Raw genomic sequence first — 27735 nt, forward strand, 5'->3', positions numbered from 1 at the left:
ACACAGAAAGGCACCAGGGTACAGTGTTTGTGTGAGGCGACAGTGCTACCCACCGCACCACCGTGCCGCCCCCTAGCTTGTGCAATAAATGCTAATAGAAAAGCTACTAATTTACCAAAAACTTAATACTTAAACTGGTATGAATCAGAAATTACTAAATATGTTAAAAATCTGAATAAAGCTGAAGTCAGCTTGGATTTTTGAGCTTTTCTCTCATCTTAGAAAAAGCGTCCAGCAGACACTAGAGGGCCAGAACAGGTCCTGCGATCTGCATCGGTTCCCCTTCAGCAGTGTAATAAACGTTGCCTGACACATTTATTCCCACCAAATTTAAATATAAATAAATATATCTCTCCATTCCTCTGTCACACACTTAAAAGAATAACCGTAGAAGAAGACGCTATGGCAGTGCGCTCAGATCAGCTTCCGACTCTTATCTGTCACGATAAGCTGGAGTGAGCAGGAGTGAAGCAGGAGTGATGGACTCAAGTGCACAACTCTAGAGACGGACTTGAGTGAACTGTTTCAAAAACAGCAGGCAGAAGCGTGGTCAGGCAGGCAACAGTCATAAAGAAGCCAGCACAAGCAGAAATATCAACAGGGACTAGGCAAAAACACGGTCAGCATACAGGAACGGCTGGAAAACAAAAGTAGATGCTGGAAAGTGGTAACAACATGCGACAATCTGGCAAAGCGGCACGGTGAGTGCTGTAGTTTAAATAAAATCACGTGGATCACGTGACCGGATAAATCAAGCATCCATCCATCCATCCATCCATCCATCCATTTTCATCCGCTTATCCGGGGCCGGGTCGCGGGGGCAGCAGTCTAAGCAGAGAGTTCCAGACTTCCCTCTCCCCGGACACTTCCTCCAGCTCTTCCGGTGGGACCCCAAGACGTTCCCAGGCCAGCCGAGAGACGTAGTCTCTCCAGCGAGTCCTAGGTCTTCCTCGGGGCCTCCTACCGGTGGGACATGCCCGGAACACCTCCCCAGGGAGGCGTCCAGGAGGCATCCGAACTAGATGCCCGAGCCACCTCAGCTGGCTCCTCTCGATGTGGAGGAGCAGCGACTCTACTCCGAGCTCCTCCCGGGTGACAGAGCTCCTCACCTTATCTCTAAGGGAGCGCCCAGCCACCCTGCGGAGGAAGCTCATTTCAGCCGCTTGTATCCGTGACCTTGCCCTTTCGGTCATGACCCAAAGCTCATGACCATAGGTGAGGGTAGGAACGTAGATTGACCGGTAAATTGAGAGCTTTGCCTTTCGGCTCAGCTCCCTCTTCACCACGACGGACCGATACACCGACCGCATTACTGCAGCCGCCGCACCGATCCGTCTGTCAAACTCACGCTCCCTCCTTCCCTCACTCGTGAACAAGACCCCAAGATACTTAAACTCCTCCACTTGAGGCAGGAACTCTTCTCCAACCTGGAGAGAGCAAACCACCTTTTTCCGGTCGAGAACCATGGCCTCAGATTTGGAGGAACTGATTCTCATCCCAGCCGCTTCACACTCAGCTGCAAACCGCACCAGCGCACGCTGGAGGTCCTGGCCTGATGAAGCCAACAGGACAACATCATCTGCAAAAAGCAGAGATGCAATCCTGTGGTCCCCAAACCAGACCCCCTCCGGCCCCTGGCTGCGCCTAGAAATTCTGTCCATAAAAATAATGAACAGAACCGGTGACAAAGGGCAGCCCTGCCGAAGTCCAACATGCACCGGGAACAGGTCTGACTTATTGCTGGCAATGCGAACCAAGCTCCTGCTCCGGTTGTACAGAGACCGAACAGCCCTTAGCAAAGGGCCCCGGACTCCATACTCCCGGAGCACCCCCCACAGGATGTCACGAGGGACGCGGTCGAATGCCTTCTCCAGATCCACAAAGCACATGTAGACTGGTTGGGCAAACTCCCACAAACCCTCAAGCACCCTGCTGAGGGTATAAAGCTGGTCCAGCGTTCCACGACCAGGCCGAAAACCACATTGTTCCTCCTGTATCCGAGGTTCGACTATCGGCCGAATTCTCCTCTCCAGTACCCTGGCATAGACTTTCCCAGGGAGGCTGAGAAGTGTGATCCCCCTATAGTTGGAACACACTCTCCTGTCCCCCTTTTTGTAAAGAGGGACAACCACCCCGGTTGTCCAGTCCAGAGGAACTGTCCCCCTCCTCCACGCGATGTTGCAGAGGCGTGTCACCCAAGACAGCCCCACAACATCCAGAGACTTGAGGTACTCAGGACGGATCTCATCCACCCCCGCTGCTCTGCCACCGAGGAGCTTACTAACTACCTCGGTGACCTCAGCCTGGGTGATGGGCGAGTCCGCCTCTGAGTCCCCTGCCTCTGCTTCCTCAGCAGAAGGCATGTCGGAGGGGTTGAGGAGATCCTCAAAGTACTCCTTCCACCGTCCGATAACATCCCCAGTTGAGGTCAACAGCTCCCCACCTCCACTGAAAACAGAGTTGGTAAAGAACTGCTTCCCCCTCCTGAGGCGCCGGACGGTTTGCCAGAATCTCTTTGAGGCCGAGCGATAGTCCTCCTCCATGGCCTCCCCGAACTCCTCCCAAGCCCGAGTTTTTGCCTCCGCAACGGCACGGGCTGCAGCACGCTTGGCCTGCCGGTACCCATCAGCTGCCTCAGGAGCCCTACAGGTCAACCATACCTGGTAGGACTCCTTCTTCAGCTTGATGGCGTCCCTTACCTCCGGCGTCCACCACCGGGTTCGGGGATTACCACCACGACAGGCACCGGAGACCCTGCGTCCACAGCTCCGAACGGCCGCGTTGACAATGGAGACGGAGAACATGGTCCACTCGGACTCTATGTCTCCCACCTCCCTCGGAATCTGGTCGAAGCTCTCCCGGAGGTGTGAGTTAAAGGTCCGTCTGACAGAGGGTTCAGCCAGGCGTTCCCAACAGACCCTCACAATACGTTTGGGCCTGCCAAGTCGTTCCAGCCTCCTTCTCTGCCAGCGGATCCTACTCACCACCAGGTGGTGATCAGTTGACAGCTCAGCCCCTCTCTTCACCCGAGTGTCCAAAACATATGGCCGAAGGTCAGGTGAAACGACTACAAAGTCTATCATCGACCTCCGGCCTAGGGTGTCCTGGTGCCACGTGCACCGATGGACACCCTTATGTTCGAACATGGTGTTAGTTATGGCCAAACTGTGCCTAGCACAGAAGTCCAATAACATAACACCATTCGGGTTCAGATCAGGGAGGCCGTTCCTCCCAATCACGCCTCTCCAGGTATCACTGTCGTTACCTACGTGGGCATTGAAATCTCCCAGAAGAACGATGGGGTCCCCAGTTGGAGCGCTTTCCAACACTCCCTCCAGGGACCCCAAGAAGGCCGGGTACTCCACACTGCCATTCGGCCCGTAAGCACAAATGACGGTGAGTGACCTATCCCCCACCCGAAGGCGCAGGGAAGCGACCCTCTCGTCCACCGGGGAAAACTCCAACACATGGCGACTAAGCTGGGGAGCTATGAGCAAGCCCACACCAGCCCGCCGCCTCTCACCGCAGGCAACTCCAGAGTAGAAAAGGGTCCAGCCCCTCTCAAGGAGTTGGGTTCCAGAGCCCAGGCTGTGTGTGGAGGTGAGCCCGACTATTTCTAGCCGGTACCGCTCGACCTCCTGCACAAGCTCAGGCTCCTTTCCCCCCAGTGACGTGACATTCCATGTCCCAATAACCAGATTGGTTATCCAGGGATTGGGGCGCCCAGGCTCCCGCCTTCGACTGCCGCCCAATCCACTCTGCACCGGCCCCCTACGGTTCCTCCCGCGGATGGTGGGTCCACTTGAGGACGGCCCCACGTCGCTCTTTCGGGCTGTGCCCGGCCGGGCCCCGTGGGAATAGGCCCGGCCACCAGGCGCTCGCATACGAGCCCCAACCCCGGGCCTGGCTCCAGGGTGGGGCCCCGGTTGCGCCATACCGGGCGACGTCTCTGGCCTTGGTGGTTTATCTTTCATAGGGGGGTTGTGAACCGCTCTTAGTCTGGCCCGTCGCCCAGGACCTGTTTGCCTTGGGAGACCCTACCAGGGGCATTTAGCCCCCGACAACGTAGCTCCCGGGGTCATTCGGGCACACAAACTCCTCCACCACGGTAAGGCGGCGGTTCAGGGAGGAGAAAATCAAGCAGGAACAACTAAACAGAACAGAACCAGACTGGAAAAGACATGACAATAAAACAGAAAATGGCACTAGAAATGGCAATGAGTCCAGAGTAGTGACATTGTGATTCAGTAAAGCGTAAAAACAAAAAAACAATTTGAACTTTCAGATTTCAAACTAAAAAAATTAAATAAAAGGTACAAGGACCCTCTTCAAGCAAAATCCACTCAAAATCCACTTTTTAGACATTTTGGAACGTTCCTATGACTCTATGGGTCACATATACACACACTGAGCACGGTAGAAATGCATTTCCTGCTTTTTTCACATTTTGAAAACGTAAATTTTCTCACCCAATGAAAACAGACCACGACCTACTCTGAGGCCGTGTCCCAGTTGTCGTCACCTTGGTCGGAAGTTCTCCCTGCAAATCCTGAACCACCACCCCCACAATGATCCCGAACCAAAACTGGACTTCCGCCATTTCCCCCCTCTCACTCACCGTGAACAGACCAGCACGGCAGCGCCCAAGTCCTCCCATAGAAATAGTTCGGTTCTTGGGTGTTCTAACCAACACCAAAGTCTATACACTTTAACAAGGGATCAACAAGTGAGGATTTGTGGGTCACTTTTATTTTTAACGGACCGGTGCCAGAAACACTGCCTCAGCATTTATACTTATGTGCATTTCAAACGAGGGTGCGTACAATGCTGGATTTGTTTCACGGCTCCTGTTGGAAAAAAAGGATCTATTTCTAAAGTCCGTCATCCACTCACTGAAGTAAGTACATGCTTGATATTTATAATGTTTTAAAATGTTAGTTTGTCCGTTTAAATGTAGTAACCTATGTGTGGGGCAAGTTACTAGCTAGCTATGCTAACGGCTACAGCCAGTCGACCGAGCCTTTGTCCCCTTCAAATGTGCTCATGTTGGCTCCTGCAGCCACACCTGTGTGGAGAAAAGCTAATGTTTATCGTATCGGCATCGAGCGACCACAGCCAGGGAGTGGTGGGTCTAGCTCGCTGTAGTAAGTACGTGCTTGATACTTACTATGTTTGTTGGTCTGTTTAAAATGTAGTAACCCACATGTGAGACAAGCTAATGCTATCGGCATCGAGCGGCTACAGGCAGGGAGCGGTGGGTCTAGCCTCTGTCCTTTTTCTGTAATCGCATACACCTGCGGGGAACAGCTGATCGTTATCGCCCTTCCAGCGGCGACAAGCAGGAAGCGGTGGATCTAGCTCGCTGTAGTAAGTTTGTGCTTGATACTTGTGATATTTTTGTCCTGTTGACGTGCTGCCGCTCCTGTTTGTGTTGCGTTAGCCGTTAGCATGCCTTTAGGCCTTTGCACTTTAGAGCTACAGCTGGTCGATCGCTACAAAAAGAACCTGCAGATGAACGCGGTTATGTTTGTTATTACCCCGTCCTGTGTCACAGCCTAAATCAACTTGTGATTTGGGGTTATGTCATTGTTCTATCAAATTCTAACATGATTAGTTGGAATGATTACTGTGTTGTGTTGCAAGCTTAGTTGCTAATTAGTCACATCTCTACAATAACTGCTGCTTATCTGGTCAGTAACCTATAGCTTGTACCATAGCCATTATATTTGTAGGACCAATACAATTTACAGTAAATGTAACAGTCTTTTCTATACTGTAGGAGGGCAAATCCCAGTTACCTACATGCAAGGAGGCTGTCAAACAGAGAAATCACTGCAGACTGTTGGTACACAGGCATCTGCTGCCCAGCTCAGGAGTGAAGGTATTTAAGTTTGTATGTACCAACAGTAAGATAGGCAATAGAAGATTTTAATTGGTATATACTGTTTAGATTTTATATTTGAATTGTAACAACTGTTTATGTTGTTTTAGCACAGACAGGCCTGTCCTCTTGTTTGGTTTAATTTTTTTTCTGGTATTGTGTGTTCTTACATTAGAGAAGGTTTTGACCTACATAATAATGAACATTTCACTAATCTACAATTCTGATTGCAGTACCTTTTTGTTTTGATGAGGTGTTGGTGAGGACAGCCACAGCTTCCATCTGGTAGAGGACTGCTTCCGCTCAGTCTTCCAAATAGTGATGAGAACAAGGATCACCACATCTCCCTGTTTACCCTACTTTCATGCATTTCGTCTGCAGGGCCCTGCAAAAGCTTCTGACCTCAAACCCCCAGACTTCTTAATTAACTCAGTAACCTATACATTGCACATTGGAGTGTGAAGGTAACAGTTTATTCTAGCTTTGGAGTAGTGGTGCATTTTTTTGGTTTACAATAAAGTTGGCTTTAACTATTATTTATTTCACTGAACTCTGTTTCTGAAGGGAAAACACTTTTATTCAGGAAATCATGGTATTGAAATGACATGTTTTTTCTCTTTCTAATATGGTAAGCTATAAAGTTGAAGCGGCCATAAATAAAAAGCATATAAATTATATATAAATAAAAAAAAAAAATTCTTTGAGTATTGCACTCACAAAAAACACATTTTTACTCAAATGGTAAAGGAGTTATTCCACAGGTGGTTTACATCCATCATACAATAAGTGTTTTAGTGTTTTATCCATCAGGAAACTCTGCCTTCATCTACAATCCAAGCATGAAGAGATGGCAACTCCACCCCAGGAATCCTCAGCACCAGCTCACTAGCCTCTGTAGACTAGATACCTGTAACAACTTCAGATACAGAGACATATTACTGTCAGATTTATCAAGAATGACAAAAAACATAATTAAAAGCAGTAAAAATACATCAGGTCAATATATAATTTGAACCAATGCTTTTTGTTCCCAGGAAGGTCATGCAGTGATTGCTCTAAATATTAATGCACATTTTTAAATAAAATTATGTCAGAGCAGCAGCACAAGTAAGACAAAACAGTGAAATGTGTAAATGTAAAATGTATTTATATTATTTCAGCTATGCTCTCAAACTTATTTATTTGTATAACGTGAGCTAAAGTAGTGTTATCTATTAACGAGAGTTTTCCAGGTAAGTCGTGTTGTGAATATTCAAGCTGCATAGGCCATTTAGCATACGCATTAGCAACCGCTAGTCGCTTTGCAAATTACATAAATCAATTAAATTGAAGTAAATGCGACATTACCGATGAGACACATCTTGCATCAGCCGAAATGTGGCGACTTCAACAGCCTCCTCTTCAGCTTCAGGGTCAGATTCGGATCGTAGACGTATGGTTCTACTACGCTACGAACTAGCTGGCTGGCTAACGTCGTGCAGTTCTGTAGTGGGTCTTCTTCTTCTGTGGAGGATTGCGGTGGATTGCATTCTCAATGTCGCACTACTGCCACCTATAGTATCCTAACCGTGCGGTGGCTCGTATCCATGGAGCCAAAAAACAACAACAACAAAAAAGGTATGCGCTTCCGCACAGAGGTGTGGCGAGCAGCTTCGCTTGCGACACGCCCAGAAAACACAGCGTTTGCTGATGGGGAGTGAAAACAACATATTGACAGGGGCAGTGTGGACGATCTAAAGAGTTTTATGGAATGAAAATTTACAGAGACCTTACTGAGACATTAAAGTCCAATATTCTTTAGAGTGAAAAGCTGTATGATCAGGGAGCTTTAAAAAAGGTCTTTCCATACATCTGAAAAAATTCTGAAAAAACCCTAATAATTTGAAAAATATGAAAAAGGTTATTTAGAAGCTAACCAGTCTTAAAAAGCTCAATATTTTCATATTAAAATTTCTGTAGCTAAAAGTACGGTGGCCCTGAAGTGCAAGTCACAAACAAACAAAAAGACAAAACACAACAAAAAAAAAAAAAAAAAATCCAGGCATGCTAGTGTTAACAGGAAACACAACAACATTAACAAAAAACACGACAACATTAAGAGGAAACACGACAACATTAAGCGGAAACACAACAACATTAAGAGGAAACACAACAACATTAACATGAAACACAACAACATTAACAGGAAACACGACAACATTAACAGAAGGCACGACAACAATAACAGAAAACACAATAACATTTAAACATTACGGAAAGGGTAGGACCAGGTCTTGTTTCTGATTGGTCACAAGCAAAGTCAGTCTACCTTTCATTTTCCTGTTTTTACCTTATGCTGCACTAATAGAAATATTAACGGCTAAGAATTTTATCGAAGACAGGTCTCTAGAAATGTTGCTGCCATTTACAGCTGCCTGGAGACCAAATAATGTGGTTGGTGCTTGGATAGAAACCTGAAACAGACTTTGTGTTAAAACTGTGTTTTAAAGCTTGGTGAACTGAATCCGCAAGGATGTCTAACTCAGGGATCGTTTGGTAGACAGACTTACTATTTAATGAGGCCAAACTAAGTACTGTACTGTATGGCACAGCTTATATACTGAGCTGAGACTTGTCTTTGTGCCAACTACCTTGTTCGGTAGCCAAACAGCTGTCCAGGTCCGCAAAGTCCAGATAAGATCGCTCATCCCACATCTTTTTCACATTTAATGTTCAAATATGTTGATAGCATATCGAAGCTTGCATCCAATGAAAACCTTTTATGAATAGCCCTCAACTTTATGATTTTCTATTAACATTCAGTTCAAGTTGAATTACTGCACAGCAAACTCTAGGCTTTGAAATAAACTCAGTTCCATTTTAATATATCGTACATGTCCATGTGAGACAACGAAACAAACTGTAGAGCTGAGTTGTAGTAACTGGTCTGATCTTAATCTGAAATCCTGTGGAGTTGAATTTTCTCTGCCATACAGTAATATTTATAATTTAAGTATCACTCTTTATTAGCGTAATGCCTTAGATTGAGTTCACAAAATACAAACAAACACAGCATGGAGAGTCCTCTATGTAATCTTTACTTACAGTATAACAGCATAGTAACGGTTTAATATACCACTTAAAGCAGCTGCTGTTATGGCAGATAAACTAGAAAATGTGTGCTTTAACATACCTATCTGGCATTACCTAAAAATAAAACAATTTAGACCTGTGTCTAAGTCAAATTATGATATAATTATGAGGTAAATGATATCGCTCTCCTTAATCTGCTAAAGTAAGCATGTCCGCCATCTCTAACCACACAGCCCCTCACAGGTGTTTAGGAAAACAAATCAATATGAAGAGATTAGCCAATGAGTGTGTAGCACTGATTGACAGACAAAGTCATTCTGCTGTAAAAGGCATTATGAAATAGATACTGCACTGGGGGAAAGGGCATTATGGAATAAAAGTCGAAGGATTTGAAGTTTCATAGGTGTATGCATGAAAAACAATGGCGGACTGAGTAGTGGCGCTGGCTCTGCACCCTCTCAATTTGACCATTGCTGGGGAGGATACAGGGGAAACAAGGGAGCATTAGTTGTAGTTTTTGTCTCAAACTTTCCGTGAAATAAATGATAATTTCCCAGGATAGAAATTATGCTTCTTCTCAGCATAGAAATTATCAAGTGTCTCTTGATTCTTAAATATTACCCGAGGTCATTTTGATCAGCCCTTATTGAAAATCTGTAAAGTGTTCCTTGAAGTTTTTTTTAAGAAACTGAATTTTTCCATAATGCAGTTAAAAATTGTTAACTGTAGAAAAATGTTCCAATGTTGAAATCTTCTGATTATTATATCATTCTTATTCAATGCATTTGAGAAGTTTCCTCGATTTGGGTCGCAGCTTGTCATCAAGGGGTGATAGTGGGTCCCAGAGCCAGAGCAGTTGAGAACCACTGCTCTAAATGATTCTCTATCAGCTTCTCTTACAGATCCTCTAACAGGGCTAGAGCTGTTGTTATAGAAGATACAGTGGTAGCGGTTCAAATTGACTAGCGTTTTTACTGCAGTACCGACGCGTCGCCACGGTGCAGTGGGTGCGTCGCTGACCAAAGATTTTTAATCCTGCAGCCGACTGAATAAATCAGGACACTAGTCTCGTTTTAACCACCAGGTGGCGCAGCGTTGATTAGAAGCCTCCAAAGCACTACAGCGTAACTGAGGTCTGACTGTTCATTTCTACCTGTAACACACATATATTACACCAGACCTATTTTACTATTAAGTTTCTGTTGTGTGCTCAAATGTGGGGAGTATGAAGCGCAACAACTTGTTGATGGCTTAGCTATTTTCTGTTCACTGCAAAGTTATAATTGTTCTGTGTGGTTTAAAACAGGCAGCGCCACAGCAGGAAACGTTCTTGTTTTCATTCTCCTGCGCTTTTTCGTGTCTTTAAATAGAAGGCGTCTCATACACACCCACCGCTCTAACATCTGATACAATACTGTCTTCACATAATTTAATGATTATGGGTTGCGGTTTAATTAATATAATTTGAATGCGCATGGCCAAGTAAAGACGTAGAGCGCAGTCCATCTGCGACTACAGCCGCTTATTTAGGTTTTTAACTTCCACAACTTGTTAATGAATGTTTTCCAAAATTCGTAGATTTTACGTAAATCATACGAACAAATAATCATAGGAATTTGTTTTACAGCAGTTGTCGATCGTAACTTTGACAGGACGCCAGAAATCAGCAGATCTACAGCGACGCATTACGACAACATGTTTGTTCCTACGTGTTTACTCTTTGTCTGCAGAACTGCAGTTTGACTTGTTTTGACTGTGCGTGTCATTGTAACTGAGTGGCTGGGATCACTCTTCATCAGCCCGTGTACCTTTCAACATTTTAATGCGTTTTCGTTTCTCTCGCGATGAGCGGCAAACAAATTTTAATCAAAGCACCGCCTTACAAACCAATAAACCGGGCAAAATATTTTGGAATTTTTATGGAATTGGAGTTAAGAGGTTTTTTTGTTTAGAGACAAACGGAAAACAAAAAAAGTCGTTCTCTCGTTACCTCTGCTTATAATTTGGTGGAGACATCAAACTCTTACACAGTCATGTCTGTGACTCATGTGTCCATACAGAGAGTGACCAATACACAAATGTATGTTTGCTCCATTCTGTGTACTTAACTTAACTTTTTTTTCTGGTGTGAGTAATGAATTTTCATGATTCATTTCATGATTTCATGATTAACAGTTTCCCAGTTTCACCTTTCAGTGTTGCCAATGGACCAATAGCTGTAGAACAGTATTTACGCCGGCCAGGGAGCTACTGTAGTACCACATACTGTAGTTATTGATACAGCTGAGCGTTTGTGTAGATAAGGACTTACATCAATGTTTTTGTAGCTAAGTTCCCTTTATACATGGGGCCTCTGGCCTACAGGTGTGAATAGACCATCTGGAGCTGAATGCTCTCAGGACAGTGGAGATGAAAGTGGCCTTCAGGAAGGAACCAACCCCCTCCCCCGTCATCCTCTGCAACAGTCCGGTTATGTTTGTTGAGTCCTTCCAGTTCCTGGGCACCATCATCACCTGGGACCTTATGTGTGGGCAGAACATCAGCTCCCTCACCAAGACAGTTCAACAGAGGAAGTTTCTCCTACTTGTGAAGATGCTGGTGAACCTCTACACTGCCATCATAGAATTTATCCTTGTCTTCTCCATCACAGTCTGGTTTCCTGCAGCCATGGCCAGAGACAGTGCCAAGCTGAAAAGGTGATTGGCTGCCACCTGCCATCTATGAAGAACCTATACAACCCCCCCCCAGACAGGAACAATTCCAGCCTCATCAGGACTAGGACCTCATGCTACAAAAAACATTTTTTTCTTACTTGTTCAGTCTACTCATCTGAGCCTAATTTTCCTTAGACCATAGCAGGCAAAAGAGGATGAGATAGGAAGTAAGCCACTGCACTGTTCTGCACACTGGATCCTTCATTAGAGGCGATTTTACCTAAATGCACTTGGAAGGGTCCCAGCTCTACTGCCACAGTCTGGCAGTATTTCGCCATACCCATCCGCTCCCATTACTTCTTTTCTGTGTGTCTTTGCGCTCTACTGAGCAGTACTACGCTGTACAGTAGTTCCAGGCCTTCTCATTAGTTAATACACAGTTACAGTATACAGTTTAATTAGGTTAAAGTTTTTGTCAGTTACAGTAGCAGTTAGTTCTTGTTGGTTGTCTTAACCTGTGTACCTATTAAATTTGGTCCTGAACATCAAACCTGTGTTTTCTGATTTTTGGATGAGTAATAAACATTGTTTCCATTTTCACTTCCTCTTGTCAGCTTGTCCTCCTGATGTCCATTATTATATTTATAATGTATTATTCATTGGTGACTTAAGGACAGGGATGTTGTTTGTTGAAATTTCAGTGGTTTTACAACTCAGTAAAAAATAATTATCTGCACTGATTCTCCAAAAAACTAAAATAAATAAATTCAGTATTAAAAATGCATGGCATTATTACTTTACATTTATATTTAAAACTATAAATATATCCAAATGTATTTACCCATTTGTACATTCATATTGATGACAGAGTGGCTATTGAACACAAGCTGACACACTGCAAATGTCCTCGTGTCATTTACATATAATTAATAATCATATGTTATCTGTCCTCAGACCTCTCAAGAGTTTCTAGCTCAGCTGATGTCTAAGCTTGGTGGGAAAAATCCAGAGGAGACAGGAGGTTTCCAGGAGGCCCCACTGGCCTATGATGCTGTCTGGGCCCTAGCCCTAGCCCTTAACAAGACTGTGGGACCCCTAAAAGCCAAAGGTCTCGGGCTAGAGGACTTTAACTACAATAATCGCGATATTACATCTGAGATTTACCGCGCTATGAACACCAGTTCCTTTGAAGGGGTCTCAGTAAGTACAAATAGGTGTGAGGACAAGTTGTGGAAAGTGATAAAGAATTTGTATAATAATATAACAATTGAACAAGCGAAACAAGGAGTGTCTGCAAAAACGATAAAATATTTAATGTCTGTTTTTCCATTTTAGGGTCACGTTGTATTTGATGCTCAAGGTTCTCGAATGGCCTGGACTCTTATTGAACAACTTCAAGGTATAGCACAACACACATGCTTGCTTTTAAAATGGAAAGGATCTTAAGTTATGCAATGTAATGTCTTTGCAATCAAATGTTATATACATTTTACCCATAAAGTATTGCATAATAATACTGTGTAATATTGCAGTTTGCAGCATTGGCTATATAGGATTTTCAAACACAAACTGACAGTGTTTGTCATTGTTGTTGTAACACTTAGATAACCATTAAAACAATAATCAAGCAAAAGCAGCAATAGGGTAAAAATGGCAGTAGTAAAGACTACATTTTCCTGTCACAGGACACAAGATAAACCCTATTTAAAACAACGCCTATCAGGGGTGAGCGTGGTTGCATGTGGCCAAGTACAGTACAGTAGCTTAGGGATAATAATAATAATAATGATAATGATAATGATAATAATAATATTGATAAATCCCCATATTTGTCAAGTAATTATTCATTCTGTTGCAAATATATATTTTGCATTGTTGAATTATAGTAAGTAGTTCTGTTTCTATTTGGGTTGAAAAGTGAGGCTCCAGATGCCTACATGCAATAATATGATTGTGGCACATTAGCAGACTGTGTTTGTCGGGATAGGAAAAAGTTATTAAGACCTATCTTAAGTAAGACCTATCTAGTCCTACCCCATGACATCACCTTCCAATCATTAGTTAGTAATATTAGTCATACTAAACTAGTCATATTTTGTAATCAATATATATACATAGAGTTTTATTTTCATACATCACATTAAGTATTATAATAAAGAATTATTACAGAATGTTAATATTCATACACTCCCACAGTGTTCTATCTAATTAATCAATGAGTCTGCTCCCGCCTATATCTTTATTGACACATGCCTTTATATTATCATTTATAACATAAATTCTATTACTATTTTCAAGGTCCTCACCTAATTTATTCCATATTTTTTATAAAAATACAAAATACAAACAAAATTTTTTTTGGTTTTGCGTAAAGCATGGATTTTCAAATTTATCTGACCACTTAAATTATATTCCCCACCTCTTAAAATAGTTTTTTAAATTCCACGAGGTAATAATTTGTTCATGAACACAGCAGTCTTCCCACTAGATCAAAGACTTTTAACAATTTAGACTGGATGAAAGCTTTGTTGGTGTGGTCCTTATATCCCATCTTATGCACAATTCTTATTGCTCTTTTTTGTAACATACTGTATTTAATGGTTGAAGTGTGTGCGGCATGGTGGTGGGGTGGTAGCACTGTTGCCTCACAGCTGGAAGGTCCTGGGTTCTCTGGCTTCCTCACGCCGTCCAAAAACATGCAGTTGATTGGTCACCCTAAATTGCCCATAGGTGTGAGTGTGGGTGTGAATGGTTGTTCATATATGTGTGGCCTTTTGATGGACTGGCACCCTGTCCCGGGTGTACCCTGCCTCTCGCCCATAGCCAGCTGGGATAGGCTCCAGACCCCTCCCCGCGACCCCACGTACGGGATTAAGCGGCATAGAAGATGGATGGATGGATGGATGGATTGAAGTGTGCTTTTATGTGTGTGTTTCACCAGTTTTCAATGCCATACTCAAAGTATGGTAAATATAGATATATTTTGGCGATTCCCAAACATCACAAATTTTGTTTTATCACAATTCAGAGATTGTATATTACTATCACACCATTTCTTTATCATCTTATCTTCTCAAGTTTCTGTGAACCAGCCCAGAGAGTTGCTGTAAGTGTCATCAGAAAATAAAACCAATTTTACATTTACAATTCAGAAACATTGTATATGCTGTTAATGTATAATATAAATAATTTAGGTCCCAAAACTGATCCCTTTGGCACTCACACATACAATGTCTAACTCAATCTATTGATATTCACCCAACTTCACAAATTGGCGCCTTTCCTCTAATCCCATATTTTTCTAATTTATCCATTAATAATAATTATAAAATGTGTTTTAGGACAATAAATATACATTGTGTATTTTTCTCATCCATAGCAGTTGTTATTGTCAGGATCTTGCTTGATGTAGGACCTAAGTGCACAGTGCAGAAACAGAGTGAAGTTTGATGTAATTTCATAGAGAGGCACAGATGGGAACACGGGTGGCTCAGGCATTAGATCCATACATGGATCACGCAGGCATTAGTCAGAACAGGCGAAGTTCATAAACAGCAAAACAGCAGGTAATGGTATCCAGAGGACCTAGCCTAGGCATGGTCAAAAACAGGAACTCCATCGGTACACTGGCTACGTAAAGCAGCCAGAGACGAATGGGGCTTGGACACCGGAATGGCAGACTGGAGAGGCATGGTACTTGGAACAGAGACCTGCTGTCATTTGGTGACGGGAGCAACCAGTGGCTTGGAGACGGTGGTTGGCTGATGAGGCTTGGAGACGGCAGTTGGTGAGACTGGAGGTACAGTACGGTGGCAGGAGGAACATTAGCTGCAACACAGGGGTCTTGAGCTTCTTCCTTTTACTACATCAAGTCAGAACTTAAAGTTCGTCATTACATAAAGTCAGAACTCAAAGGTGCTCTGTTTCGGAGGAAAGCGGTATCTGTCGAAAAAAAACTTTGATGCGGCCAGCCGGGGAGGGGTGAACATAGACTGTTTTTTAGACATAAAGTCTCTCCATGGTCGCTTGTTGGCTTCCTTGTTACAGCAGTGGCTTGGGAAGAAAGCCGACCATAGTACCTGCATGACCCTAGTACCTGCGTGAGTGATGGTCCTGTTTACATGACAAAAGCAGTCCTTCACATGAGGTTGGCTAGAGTTACGGGTCTTTTGCCCACTGGCCTAGGTGTTAAAGGTAAAAAAGGGTCAAATGACCCCATACAAATGACACTCTAGAGCTACTTCCAGAAAATATAGGGCTGGGACGATAAACGCAGAGTCCTCAAAGTTATATGTCTGCCAGTGCGCCAGTGTATAAGATGATCCCTCCATCACGAAGTCAACCCTGAGGGTCGAGGTAAGGGATGGGTCATGAGGAACAGGGCTGCACTGGGCTTTCAGCTCCTTACAAATCCAGTGTCCCTTGCCGGGGACGAGCATGGAATACGGTGAAGAGGGCAGAGGACGGCAGGGAGCGACGTCCATTAAAACCACTCCACAGTATAGAGCAGTTGAGGAGGGCCGAGGCTGCTCACCAGCAGGTGGATCCAAAAACATGACCTGGAGACAAAGATGCAGGAGTCGAGGCATGAACTGGAGTCTGACGTGAAGCCAGACTCAAGACATGAACTGGAGACAACCGTGTATATACCATAATTTTTTCAGGCCAGGGTAGTCGAGCCACTGTTGCTTTAATTACAATTTGACTTTAATTACAATTGATTACAATGACAGCAACACTGGAGAGGAAAAACTCCCTCTCTAATGAGGAAGAAATCTCGAGCAGAACCAAGCTAAATGTGGGCGGCCATTTCCCTCAAATGTTTGGGGTGACAGAGAGAGAAGAGCACAGCAACAACAACAAGCAACAACAGAGCACAGGCAGAATGGTTGGACCAGGGACTGGACACAGGCCGGATGGTTGGATCCGCAGCTGCCCATCACAGACACCAAACTTTGAGTCCAATGATACCTGTAGGTGAGGACAGAGCGGGGGAGAGAGAGAGAGAGAGGGAGAGAGAGTGGAGGAGAAGCACAACTACTGGAGAGAAAGAGACAAGGTTAGTTGAACATGGAACAATGATGGGAGGTTATTGGACAGAAAAGGTAGAAGGAAACAGAGGAGCTCAGTGTATAAATTAAGTCCCCCAGCAGTCTACTGTATGTCTATTGCAGCTTAACTAAGAGATGTTTCCTGTGACTAACAATCATTGCCAGTGACCTGAACCATCTCCAACTATAAGCTTTATCAAAAAGGAAGGTTTTAAGCCTGATCTTAAAGGTGGAGAGTGTTTCAGCCTCTCGAACCTGAACAGGGAGCTTGTTCCACAGTAGAATCTGAAGCTAATGTTATGCCGTCCAGGGTGGCTATCTGATTCAATAGTTTCTCTCTGTGATTTTTAGGCCCAACAATGAGAATTTCTGTTTTATCTGAACTTAGTTGAAGGAAGTTTTGGGACATCCAGGATTTGATGTCTTTTAAACAATTTTGAATTTTGACTAGTTTATCTGTTTCATTATGTTCCAAAGACATTTATAGCTGAGTATCATCTGCATAACAATGACAATTTATAAAATGGGATTTAAACCATCCCAGTGCTGTTCCTTTAATTCCGATGCTATGTCATATTCTCTGTAATAGAATGTTATGATCAATTGTATCAAATGCAGCACTAAGATCTAACAGGACAAGGACAGAAACTAGATCATTGTCTGAAACTAACAGAAGATCATTAGTGACTCTAACCAGAGCTGTTTCTGTGCAATGATATTTTCTATTTCCTGTCTGAAAATCTTTGTACAGATTATTCCCACTTAGGGGATCAGATAATTGTTTAGCCATGATTTTTTCAAGAGTCTTAAGAATAAAGAGTAAATTTGAGTAGGTATTTCAATAAAGGTTTGACCACAGAGTCTATATGTAATGATTGGTTGATTTGATTTAATATGGACGATCTGATTAAAGGTAGAACTTCTTTGAGTAATCTGGTTGGGATTGGGTCTAAAAGACAAGTGGACGAGTTGGAAGGGTTAATTATTAGTAAACTCTACATGAGTTCTGGGGGAAATACAGAGGGCTTGGTAAATTTAGTGATAATTTTATTAGTAAAGTAATTCATAAATGCACTTCTGCAGAGATTTAAGGGAATAGTAGGCTCAACACAGCTATGACTCTTAGTCTAGCCTCGCTACAGTGCAGGAATAATGCTAGAAATGTTTTTCTAGCAGCACAAAGTGCTTTTTTATATTTTATTAGACTGTCCTTCCATGCAATGCAGTTTACATTTATTTTGTTGGAAGACCACTGTCTTTCTAGTTGTCTGGTCCTGTGCTTTAGGCCGCGGATCTGAGTTATACCATGGAGATAACCACCACTGATTCACTGCCTTCTTCAGCACTGTTGCCTCACAGCGAGAAGGTCCTGGGTTCGATACCCAGAGGCGGCCTGGGTGCCTTTCTGTGTGGAGTTTGCATGTTCTTCGCATGGGTTCACTCCAGGTTCATCCTCCCACAGCCCAAAATCATGCATTACGTTGATTACTGATTGATCCAGCAGCCCCCGCAATGTCAGGCTTCTGCAGATGTCGGACCCACATGCACAGTACAGTCAAGGTGTTCGGTAAATAAACAACGTTTATTTACCGAACAGAAAACAGATGTGATGAGACATGAATAGGAAGTCCTTCAAAGTAAAAACGGAACTAGAACCGGATCGTGACACGCAACCCTGCACATGGTATTAAGCGGTATAGATCATGGATGGAAATAAACAACAACACCACACCAAACAAGGTTAGTAGCAAAATCACTATATTTAGGCACTTAATAAGAAGATTGCAATAAACAATTGCATTTAACATTAGATCCTGAAACACAACATTTAGGAACCAAGTATTCCATGGACAAAGAAGGGTTTAGTGTCCCAAAACAAGGTCACAACCTAAAATCTGAGTAATAATAGCTCTTTCTCATTTTCCAATATTCAAATGCCCTCCAAAAATTGTAATACTGTCTGGACAAGAAGAACAATGCCAGGAGTCCAACAGTGGTTTCCTCAATAGCCCTTGGGGTGAAGGCTTTGTCTTCTACCTGTGTAGTCAAAAAATAAAACAAATTATTATAAAACACAATAAATACATTTGTGCTTATGTTCATCTCGTAAGTCAGACATTGTGTGTCCTTGTTTTAGGAATAGGGTGATACAACTTGGTGATATTAGTAATGCTTAAAATGCGGTTTTGGTCTTGCAGCTGGATGAGATTAAGCTATTTTCAAATAGTTTGTACAAAGTTCAGGGTTTCCATCCCACTCATTTATCTGTTTTTAAAGGACATTGCCTGTCCGGTGTATCTGTAATTGTTGAATGAGTCAGGTATATGAATATGCATCTTCACCACTGTGAAGGAAGTCCAGGGCTATGTGTGACTAGGGCCGTAGGGGAACTGCAAGTGTGTGAAACGGACCCGCTGGAGGCTGATGAGACGGCTTGTAGATGGCACACAGGGGACACGCCGCCACATACTCCTGTACGTCTCGCTTAAACCCGGGCCACCAGAACCGACCACCCACTATAAAGGCTGGATGGCCGCTGAAGGGGGAGGTGTGCGCCCAATGAATGACCTCTCCACAAAGGCCTGGAGGAACGAACAGACGGTTAGGAGGACACGCTGGGAGCCTAGGCTGACCACGGGTAGCTTCCTTCACCTGGGTCTCGATGGCCCAGGTCACTGCGCCCACGCAGCCAGGTGGAAGGATGGGTGCTGGTTCCACCAGGTCTGCCTCTGTGTCATGTAGTCGGGACAGAGCGTCTGGTTTCAAGTTCCTGGAACCGGGACGGTAGGAGAGATGGAAATTGAAGCGGGCAAAAAACAGTGACCATCGGGCCTGGCGCGCATTCAGACGTTTTGCGGTTCTCAGGTGCTCTAAATTTTTATGGTCGGTGTAGACCATGAATGGCTGTTCTGCCCCCTCCAACCAGTGCCGCCACTCCTCCAGAGCCGTTTTGACAGCTAATAACTTACTTATAGCTTATAGTTAGTTACTTACTTAACTTGGGCCAGGCCTCAACAGCTTGTGTCTTGGCCGGGTCCATCTGGATCTGCCCCTGTCATATGACGAAACCGAGGAATGATACCATTGTGACATGGAACTTGCACTTCTCAGCCTTGATGAATAGCTGATGTTCTAGGAGCCGCTGGAGCACCCGCCGTACGTGGGTGTGATGCTCCGCCTCAGAGTGTGAAAAAATCAGAACGTCGTCAAGGTACACAAAGACAAAGTCATTTATCATGTCCCCCAGGACATCATTGACCAAGCCTTGGAAGACTGCGGGCGCATTGGTTAGTCCAAACGACATCACCAGGTATTCAAAATGGCGGTTGGGAGTGTTGAATGCGGTCTTCCATTCATTCCCCTTCCTGGATCCATACCAGATGATAGGCATTTCGGAGGTCCAATTTGGTGAAGATTCGGGCCTCCGATAACACCTCAAATGCAGATGCCAACAAGGGGAGTGGGTAAGAGTCTCGGACCGTGACGGCATTCAGCCCCCGGTAATCAATGCCGGGCAGAAGCGATCTGTCTTTCTTCCCTACAAAGAAAAACCCAGCTCCTGCCGGGGAGGACGAGGGACGAATCAGACCAGCTACTAGGGAACTCTCCAGATATTCTTTCATTGCTGCCCTCTCCTTCGGCGAGTTGGAAAAGCCGGCCCTTAGGAGGCATAGCTTCCGGCTTAAGGTTGATGGCGCAGTCGCGGGATCGGTGAGGTGGGAGTGACATGGCACGATGCTTATTGAACACAGCATGAAGGTCCAGATAACAATCTGGCACCCCAACTATATCCGCCGGGTCCGTGCAATTTCTCTCCTCATCAGGAGACGGCGCCAGATCCAACATTTCGTCCGACCTAAAACAACTCGTAGTGCATCCTCCGCCCCATTCCTTGATTGTTCCGCTTAACCAATTTATTCGGGGTTCATGCCGGCGAAGCCAGGTGTGTCCAAGGATTACTGGGTGATGACAGTTTGGTGATACCAGGAAAGTGATCTCCTCTGAATGAGAGTCCGGAAACGTCAACACTACCGGAGCGGTGTGATGCTTGATGCTCCAGAGCGGACGGCCGTCTAATGCCGCAGTCTCCCGCGGTACAGCCAAGGGCTGTGTGGGCACCCCGAACCGCTTCGCCAATGCACCGTCCATTAGGCTGGCATCTGCACCTGAATCGATCAGCACAGCCTGTTGAATGGACCGACGGCCGAACTGCAGCGCGACGAGCGGGAGCGAGCAAGTAGAGGCATTTTCGAACACAGCTCGGCTCACCATTAGCCTCCAGCTTAATGGCGAGCCTGCCCTTTTAGCGGACAACCTGCCGCGAAGTGGCCGGGTTGCCCGCAGTACAAACAAAGACCCAGATCGCGGTGTCCACTTGTGGGGTTCCGTGCGTTGCATTCCCCTGTGCGGCGCACTTTTCGATTGGGCTCCTTCCGCTTTCCAGTTCCGCGACTTCGCCAGCTGCTCCTTTTTGCTGCTCCAAAGTTGCCGGTTGATGCGGATGGCCAGCTCTATTAGGAAGCTCTCTTGCCGCTAAGCAGTCCTTCACCCGGCGGGGAAGACCTCGGATGAAAACATCCTCCAGCGCAGTGTCGTCCCAGCCTGCCTCCGACGCTAAAGTGCGGAACTCGATGGCATACTTGGAAGTGTTCCGGTGCCCCTGTCAAACGTACTCAAACACACAGACTTGTTCTGCCACTCAGCTGCCGCCTAGACCTCGACAGCTCCCGAGAGGTAAGCCACCTTGGATCGCTCCGTCGGGAACCGTGGCGCATGTAGCTCAAAATGAATGGCTGACGACGAAGGGTGGAGCAGATGCTACCGGCTCCACCGCCGCTTCTGGTGGAATCAAGGTCGCATGGATCTCCGCCAGACTCTTGACCAGCTGAGTGAGCTCCGCCACGGAGCTCTCTTGCTGCGCAGCACAGCGGGTCAAATCCTGGAGAGCGGCGTCGGTCTCTCTCTCCAGCTCCCTGAGCCGTTTCTCCTGAGCCTGGAGAGCGGCTAAATAGACTTTCAGGTTTCCAGGAAAACAGGGATCACAGGAAAACAAGCAAGGTGGCAAGCAGGAGCAGGCAGGATCAGTGGTCACAAAACAGGCAAGGTCAGAACCAGGATAGCTACGGCGAAGGTATCAAAGGGCTAGGCTAAGACAAGGTCCACAAACAGGCAAGGTCTGGCAACAAGGTCTATACACAGGAATTGCTGAAGAGAGCATGCATCACTACAATCTGCCAGAGGTCTGACATGAGTACTGGTGGTTAAATACCTGAACTGATTGTCTATTGCTGATAGGTGATGTGAAAACCGTAAACTAACTGTTATAAAAGTTAGTTATACATTGATGCTTTTATTTTGAAAGCATATTCAGGTAATTGCCTAATAGTAAAATAGTCTCATTAACTACTCATAATACACAAGTTAATAGCAGAAACACTGTTATTTTAAGCTAAAAATCTGGATTGATACTTTTATATTTGAAAGGACATGGAGGACGCCTGTGCAAGTAATTGCTAAACACTAAATTTAAAAACACTAGTCATAATAAAACAGTTGAAAGCAGAAGTATTGCTATTTTTAGCTAGAAATCTGAAATGGGGCTTTTTTTCTGAAAGGATTTGGAGAAGCTATTTGGGCAATTGCTAAACTGTAAGATAGTCTTATTAATTAGCTGTCATTAATCAGAGGTATAAAATAACTAATGAAGCTATTAAATAGAATTGGCACTTTTATTTTGAAAGGATATGAAAGATGCTTGTGAATGTACTTGCTAAAATGTAAAATAGTAGCAATAACTGCTCATAATAAACCAGTTGAAAGCAGAAATGTTGCTATTTTAAGCTAAAGATGTAGATTGGTGCTCTTTTGAAGGATTTGAAGGAAGCATGTGCAGATACTTGCTAAACTGTAACATAGTCTCATTATCTAGTCACAATTATGCATTCAAAAGCAAAAATAGTGCTATTAAAGCTAAAATTTTGAATTAGTGCTTTTATTTTGATAGAATTCAGAGGAAGTGTCTGATTAATTACTAAACAATCAGTGTAATGACCTAATCAGTATTATGCATAGAGCTGCTACAATGGGCATCAGGAGTTTGACCTGTCAGTCAAAGCTTCACCTGCACCGTTGTCAAGGAGATGAAAGGCAGGAAAATCAGCTCCATTCTCTCTGCTCTGTAAAAGCAGAATTTCACCTCTGCTAAACAGGCTTGTTACAGCAAAACCATAATAGCTATCAAAAAATTATTTTACTTTATAAATGCCAAGGCTTTAGTGAGCAACTGGTTTGAGTTTGTGGCAATAATAGCAATTTTAATATGTCGCCTCACAGACAAATGAATTAGAGTCTATGGGAGGATTTCTGGAATTCTCTGCGCTTTGAGGCACATACAGACTAAAGTATAAGTCTTAACCAGACACACAATTAGAATCAAGACAAGTATGACTACGGACGAGTGAAAAAATTATGTTCATAGAATGAAAACTGTGGCTGTAGTGATAAGTTAAATAGTAAAGTTCTGGCTTAAGAAAGCGTGCGCTCACACTAGCTGTGACATCACGCACTCTAGCTCACACAATACACACTAATGGAAAAGCTGAGAATTCCTCAAAGACCACCCTATGCGTAAACTGCTGTAACTCAGAAAGTATTTAACTTGTTAAAATAGATAGATTAATAGTTTAATAGTTGAAGATTGTTTTGTATTTCAAATGGCGTCTGTAGCTTAAAGTATGCTGATGTAGTTAAAGCTGAAAGAAGACAAAGGGGTAAGGTTAGGGTTAGAGGATTTGAAAATGATTATTCATTTCAATGGTAAACCTTTGCTAAAAAAGCGTAATAACTTGAAAAATATGAAAGATTTGAATGAGAAAAATAGTAGCAGAAGCTGAATTTTTTGATATTTGAAAAGTTTCTGTAACTAAAAGTATGCAAGACTAAAAACGGACGGAAGAACGATAATAAAGATTCAAAAAACAATACAGTGAATGCTAGAAACTATGTTAGCTGCTAGCTCCGATAGCATGCAGCATTGTTATCAGTCTGTCCTTACTGCAGCTCAATGATGGGACCAAGGAATGCCGATTACAAACAGTAAATCAAACAGATCTAGCAGGGATCTATTTCTTACAGAATGTTGTAGTGAAACTTCTTATTGGCTGTCACCTGCCTAATATGACCACTAGATGGTGGCCTTTCTACAGAAATTGTCTGCTCCCCAATCCCCTAAAATATACAAATAAAAATAAGGTGTGACTCAAACAAATTTAATAAACATCTGTTTTGTTTCTTTTCCAAAACAAAGTAACAATAAGTTAATTTAATTTGGTCTAGTAAATATGAGATCTTTCCTTAAAAATTATTTGACCATCACATAGATCTGTTGTGTCTCACTGAAACTTGGCTGCAGCAGGATGAATATGTTAGTTTGAATGAGTCAACCCCAATGAGTCACATCAACTACAGTACATGTTCCTAGAAGCTAAGGTGGAGGTGGAGGAGTAGCAGGAATTTATGTCAGGCCTATTAATTACTCAAACAAATAGCTATGCTACCACAAACCTTCTATAAACAACAATAAACAATAAACACTCAGCTTACTGTATGGAACAGAAAACACATATAGAAAATAAACCAAAGACAAATACAAGGAATAAATAAATAAATAAATAAATAATGTATCTCAAACTCACTGCATAAGCAGGTATTTTGATCTGATATAGAATAGTTAATGGCACAAAACTACCAGATAATTAACTAAGTAACAAGAGACATAAAAAGTAAAATTTACGATGAGATAAACACACATAACTCAACAAATGATAAGTTGTGACCCTTTCTCTCCCTGTGTCTCACTCATACAGGAGGAAGCTATAAGAAGATTGGATACTATGACAGCACTAAAGGCAATCTGTCCTGGTATGGGAATGACAAGTGGATAGGTAAGTGTCATTTATTTTTCTTAGCCCCTTTATATTTCTTCGCACCACTTTCTGCAACTCTATTTCTATCTTTTAATCCACTATTATCTTTCCTTTATTCCTCTCTGGCATTCCTCTTGCCTTACCCTTTCCCCTCTATCTCTCTTTTCATCTCTGCTCGCGAGAATTATAAAGAATTTCCCTCATTGAGGTCAGGTTATATTTAGCATTTAAACACAAATACTCCTGTACTTTCATAGCTCACCAGTCATTGAACAGATTCAGCAGCGTTTGGATACACAGCGCAGTGCTGAGACGGCCATTGTGCTATGGAGTGATAATGTCATTCCATTTGCTATTTAAATATGAGAAGCAGCTCAAAGCCATGGCAGCAATGCAATAAATAGCAGATGTTGATTGACAATGAAGCAAATATTTAATCTGGGTGGCAGTGTAATAGGATTGGACCTAATGACCTTGACTGTGAGGACTGAAATTCTGTTTCCAATTTAATACACAAGAGAGATATGTGTGTCCATCCATGCCAATGCTTCCCTGAGTAGTTTCACAATGCACAATCTACACTGAAAACTGTGGAAGAAAAGTGTGAGTTTTAAATTTAGGTTGGTCTTGATTTATTTATATCTCCCAATCCGTTTTCAATTTTCCATTTTTCTGGCATGTTTGTCCTGCTCCTCTTCTGTGAATTAGGGGGTGTCCTTTAATACCTGTTTTTATTGTGAATTCAATGTCTCTTTATGTTTTGTCTATTAAATTCTATCAAATTAATTATTGTCTCTGTACATCGTATTCGTTGTGCAAAGATTTGCAAGGATTGGAGGGCTGTAAGATGTACCACACTCCTGACCCTGTGTTTCTGCTGCCTTGTGTGTGATGGAAGTCAATGAAATCATACTGTACAAGAAGTTTCATGTGTGTGACAACCAGTCTCTCCAAACAAACATCAAAATGTCTTTTATCCTTCCTGCCAGTATGGTTGGTCAGCAGCTTCGAAAAGTGCAAGGACAGTAAAGTGACAGAATTAGGCCTCCTCATAAAGACCATGATCTGGTTGTTTATGCCATTGTTTTATTTCCCACGATTTGTTCATAGTTGTCTCTGGTTATGTCTCCTTGACAACAACTACTGCATTGCTGCTCCTTTCTGTAATTGCCATGGTAACCATCATAGAGCCAGTCACCATGGTAACATGCGGCCCCAGTTCCAAGAACAAGGTTGCCCTTGTTCTTGGAAAAAAAAAAAAAACTCTACGGCATTCTTACAAAAGCTTCACCTAATAAGAAAATGTTTTCATTACGGCTGCAACAACAAATTGACGAATCAATAATAATCGATGCAAAAAAATTGATCGATAATGATTTGCCTTTATGGATTTGTCGGGCTGCTCATTTTATGGCGCAGCGTGATGGCAAAATAACTGGCGAAATGGCGGAGAAAACAAAACAAGCAGCAGCAGAAGAATGGCTGCGCCCTAATTTCTTCACATGAGCATTAAATATTAAACAAAGACAACATGAACCTGCAAGTCATACAAAGTTCAGCTCGTGCTTTGTAAATACTACAGCGACACAAGAGAACGTAAGAATGAAACGATGTTCAAGTTTAACTTGTTTCCAGTTTAACTTGTGACCGACTTCTGGTTGCTCTTAGTTACGGCAGATGTTTGAAGCAGAGAAAAGCGGGTCAGCTGTCCTCATCGATGCCTTGACAATGTTTTCTCCATGTTTTCTTGTCTGTACGCGTTCTAAACAGTCTTTAGAACATAATTCTACTGCTAATTGCTACGATCTTTTGGCAATAAAATAAAAAATCTTGAACCTCTGCGTCCTGTCTTCGGAGTGTTGTTTGCTAAGCGTCGCTTATAAGAAAAACATATTTTTCAAATATTCAGTAAAATTAGAAAAAAATAACTTTGAAGGGGATGCGATGCCACTGCCACCCCAGCAAAAAGCGTACAAAGCCACAGCTTAAACCACTGGGCCACCGAAACGTCGTTGCCGAGCATTTTTCCCAACATATATCTAACATATGAAAAGCTCTATGTGGACAGTGGAAACCAGATTAACTTGTGACCACTGTTTCTTGGTGTTGCGTTAAATTTAGCGAGTTTTATAAGACGTCTACATTTGATAAAATAGTGTCAGCAGCTGTTTTCGTTAGAGCAGCCTTGTCTGTTGTTACTGCATGGCCAGAACACACGTTTAACTCGTCTTTTGTGTGGTGTTTTGGTGAACGAGTCACAGTCACTTTCAAAAGCTTGGTAGTTATTTGCAGGTCCGGAGTTGTTTAAGTGATTTACAAAGAAAAAGCAAAAAAAATATATATATTGATGTATGATGAGCATGGCAAAAAAGGCCATGAAGGACACAAGTGTATACAAAGTGTTTGACTTCTATATAAATGACAATAGAAGTAAAAAGACAATGGATTTAAAAGAAATCAAAGAGAAAGTAAAAGAGGAAACCAAAATGATCAGCAATTGAAAAACAGAGCACCAAAAATGTACAAAAATGACCGAAGACGGTATGAGGTTTAATTTAGTTTTAAAAAAACTGATAAAGGATTTCTAATAAGCAAAACATCAAATAATATAATTTTTAAATATTTTTATCTGATTAATCCGATTAATTGATTAATCGAAAAAATAATCGACAGATTAATTGATTATCAAAATAATCGTTAGTTGCAGCCCTAGTTTTCAAGTTTCTCAAAAATTTAACATACGGTTATTAAAGTGCAAAAAATGTATTAAAGGCAAAAAATGTAATGCTTGAAATAACTTGGAAGAGCAGCTCATGTAAGAAAGCCAAGTAGCATTCCCAGTATCGATGATCTGAATCTGGTCACCATGGAGACAATAAACTCACCAAATGTGTTTGTCACAAGTCACAAAAAGCAAATACTGTAATATCTTTAGAACTTCCACAGTTTACATAGATTTGGGCTTTATTAAGGAATAGAGTCAATTGTAACAACACAATTATGCTTAAATATTAAGCCATCAGTATACAGTACATGCAAACAGTGTAAGAAACTAAAGCAGATTCCTGTAGATATGAAAAATAACTGTCAGGTCAGTGTAGGATACACATTTTTTATGTCTGATTACAAGTGGTAACAGTATACAGTGGTAG

General features: G+C 42.9%; 1 protein-coding gene and 1 long non-coding RNA gene across 5 annotated transcripts in view; both read left to right on the top strand.

Annotated features, from left to right (window-relative positions):
* gabbr1b (gamma-aminobutyric acid (GABA) B receptor, 1b) overlaps positions 1–27735 on the top strand; it is a 142978-nt gene that overhangs the window by 58333 nt on the left and 56910 nt on the right. For all 3 annotated transcript variants that reach the window (XM_029167437.3, XM_029167438.3, XM_055512974.1), the window contains exons 7-9: positions 12562–12807; positions 12943–13006; positions 24524–24601. In XM_029167437.3, the coding sequence (XP_029023270.1) occupies positions 12562–12807; positions 12943–13006; positions 24524–24601 (388 nt within the window). The remainder of the gene's footprint in view (positions 1–12561; positions 12808–12942; positions 13007–24523; positions 24602–27735) is intronic.
* LOC129604860 (uncharacterized) lies at positions 4140–6417 on the top strand. 2 transcript variants are annotated; one of them, XR_008696166.1, is made up of 3 exons: positions 4143–5367; positions 5780–5881; positions 6115–6417. It is a non-coding gene; the product is annotated as an uncharacterized LOC129604860 (long non-coding RNA). The 2 variants fall into 2 exon arrangements; XR_008696165.1 differs by having other exon boundaries at positions 4140–5881.

Source organism: Betta splendens, chromosome 11, assembly GCF_900634795.4.
Source record: "Betta splendens chromosome 11, fBetSpl5.4, whole genome shotgun sequence".
Lineage (NCBI taxonomy): Eukaryota > Metazoa > Chordata > Actinopteri > Anabantiformes > Osphronemidae > Betta > Betta splendens.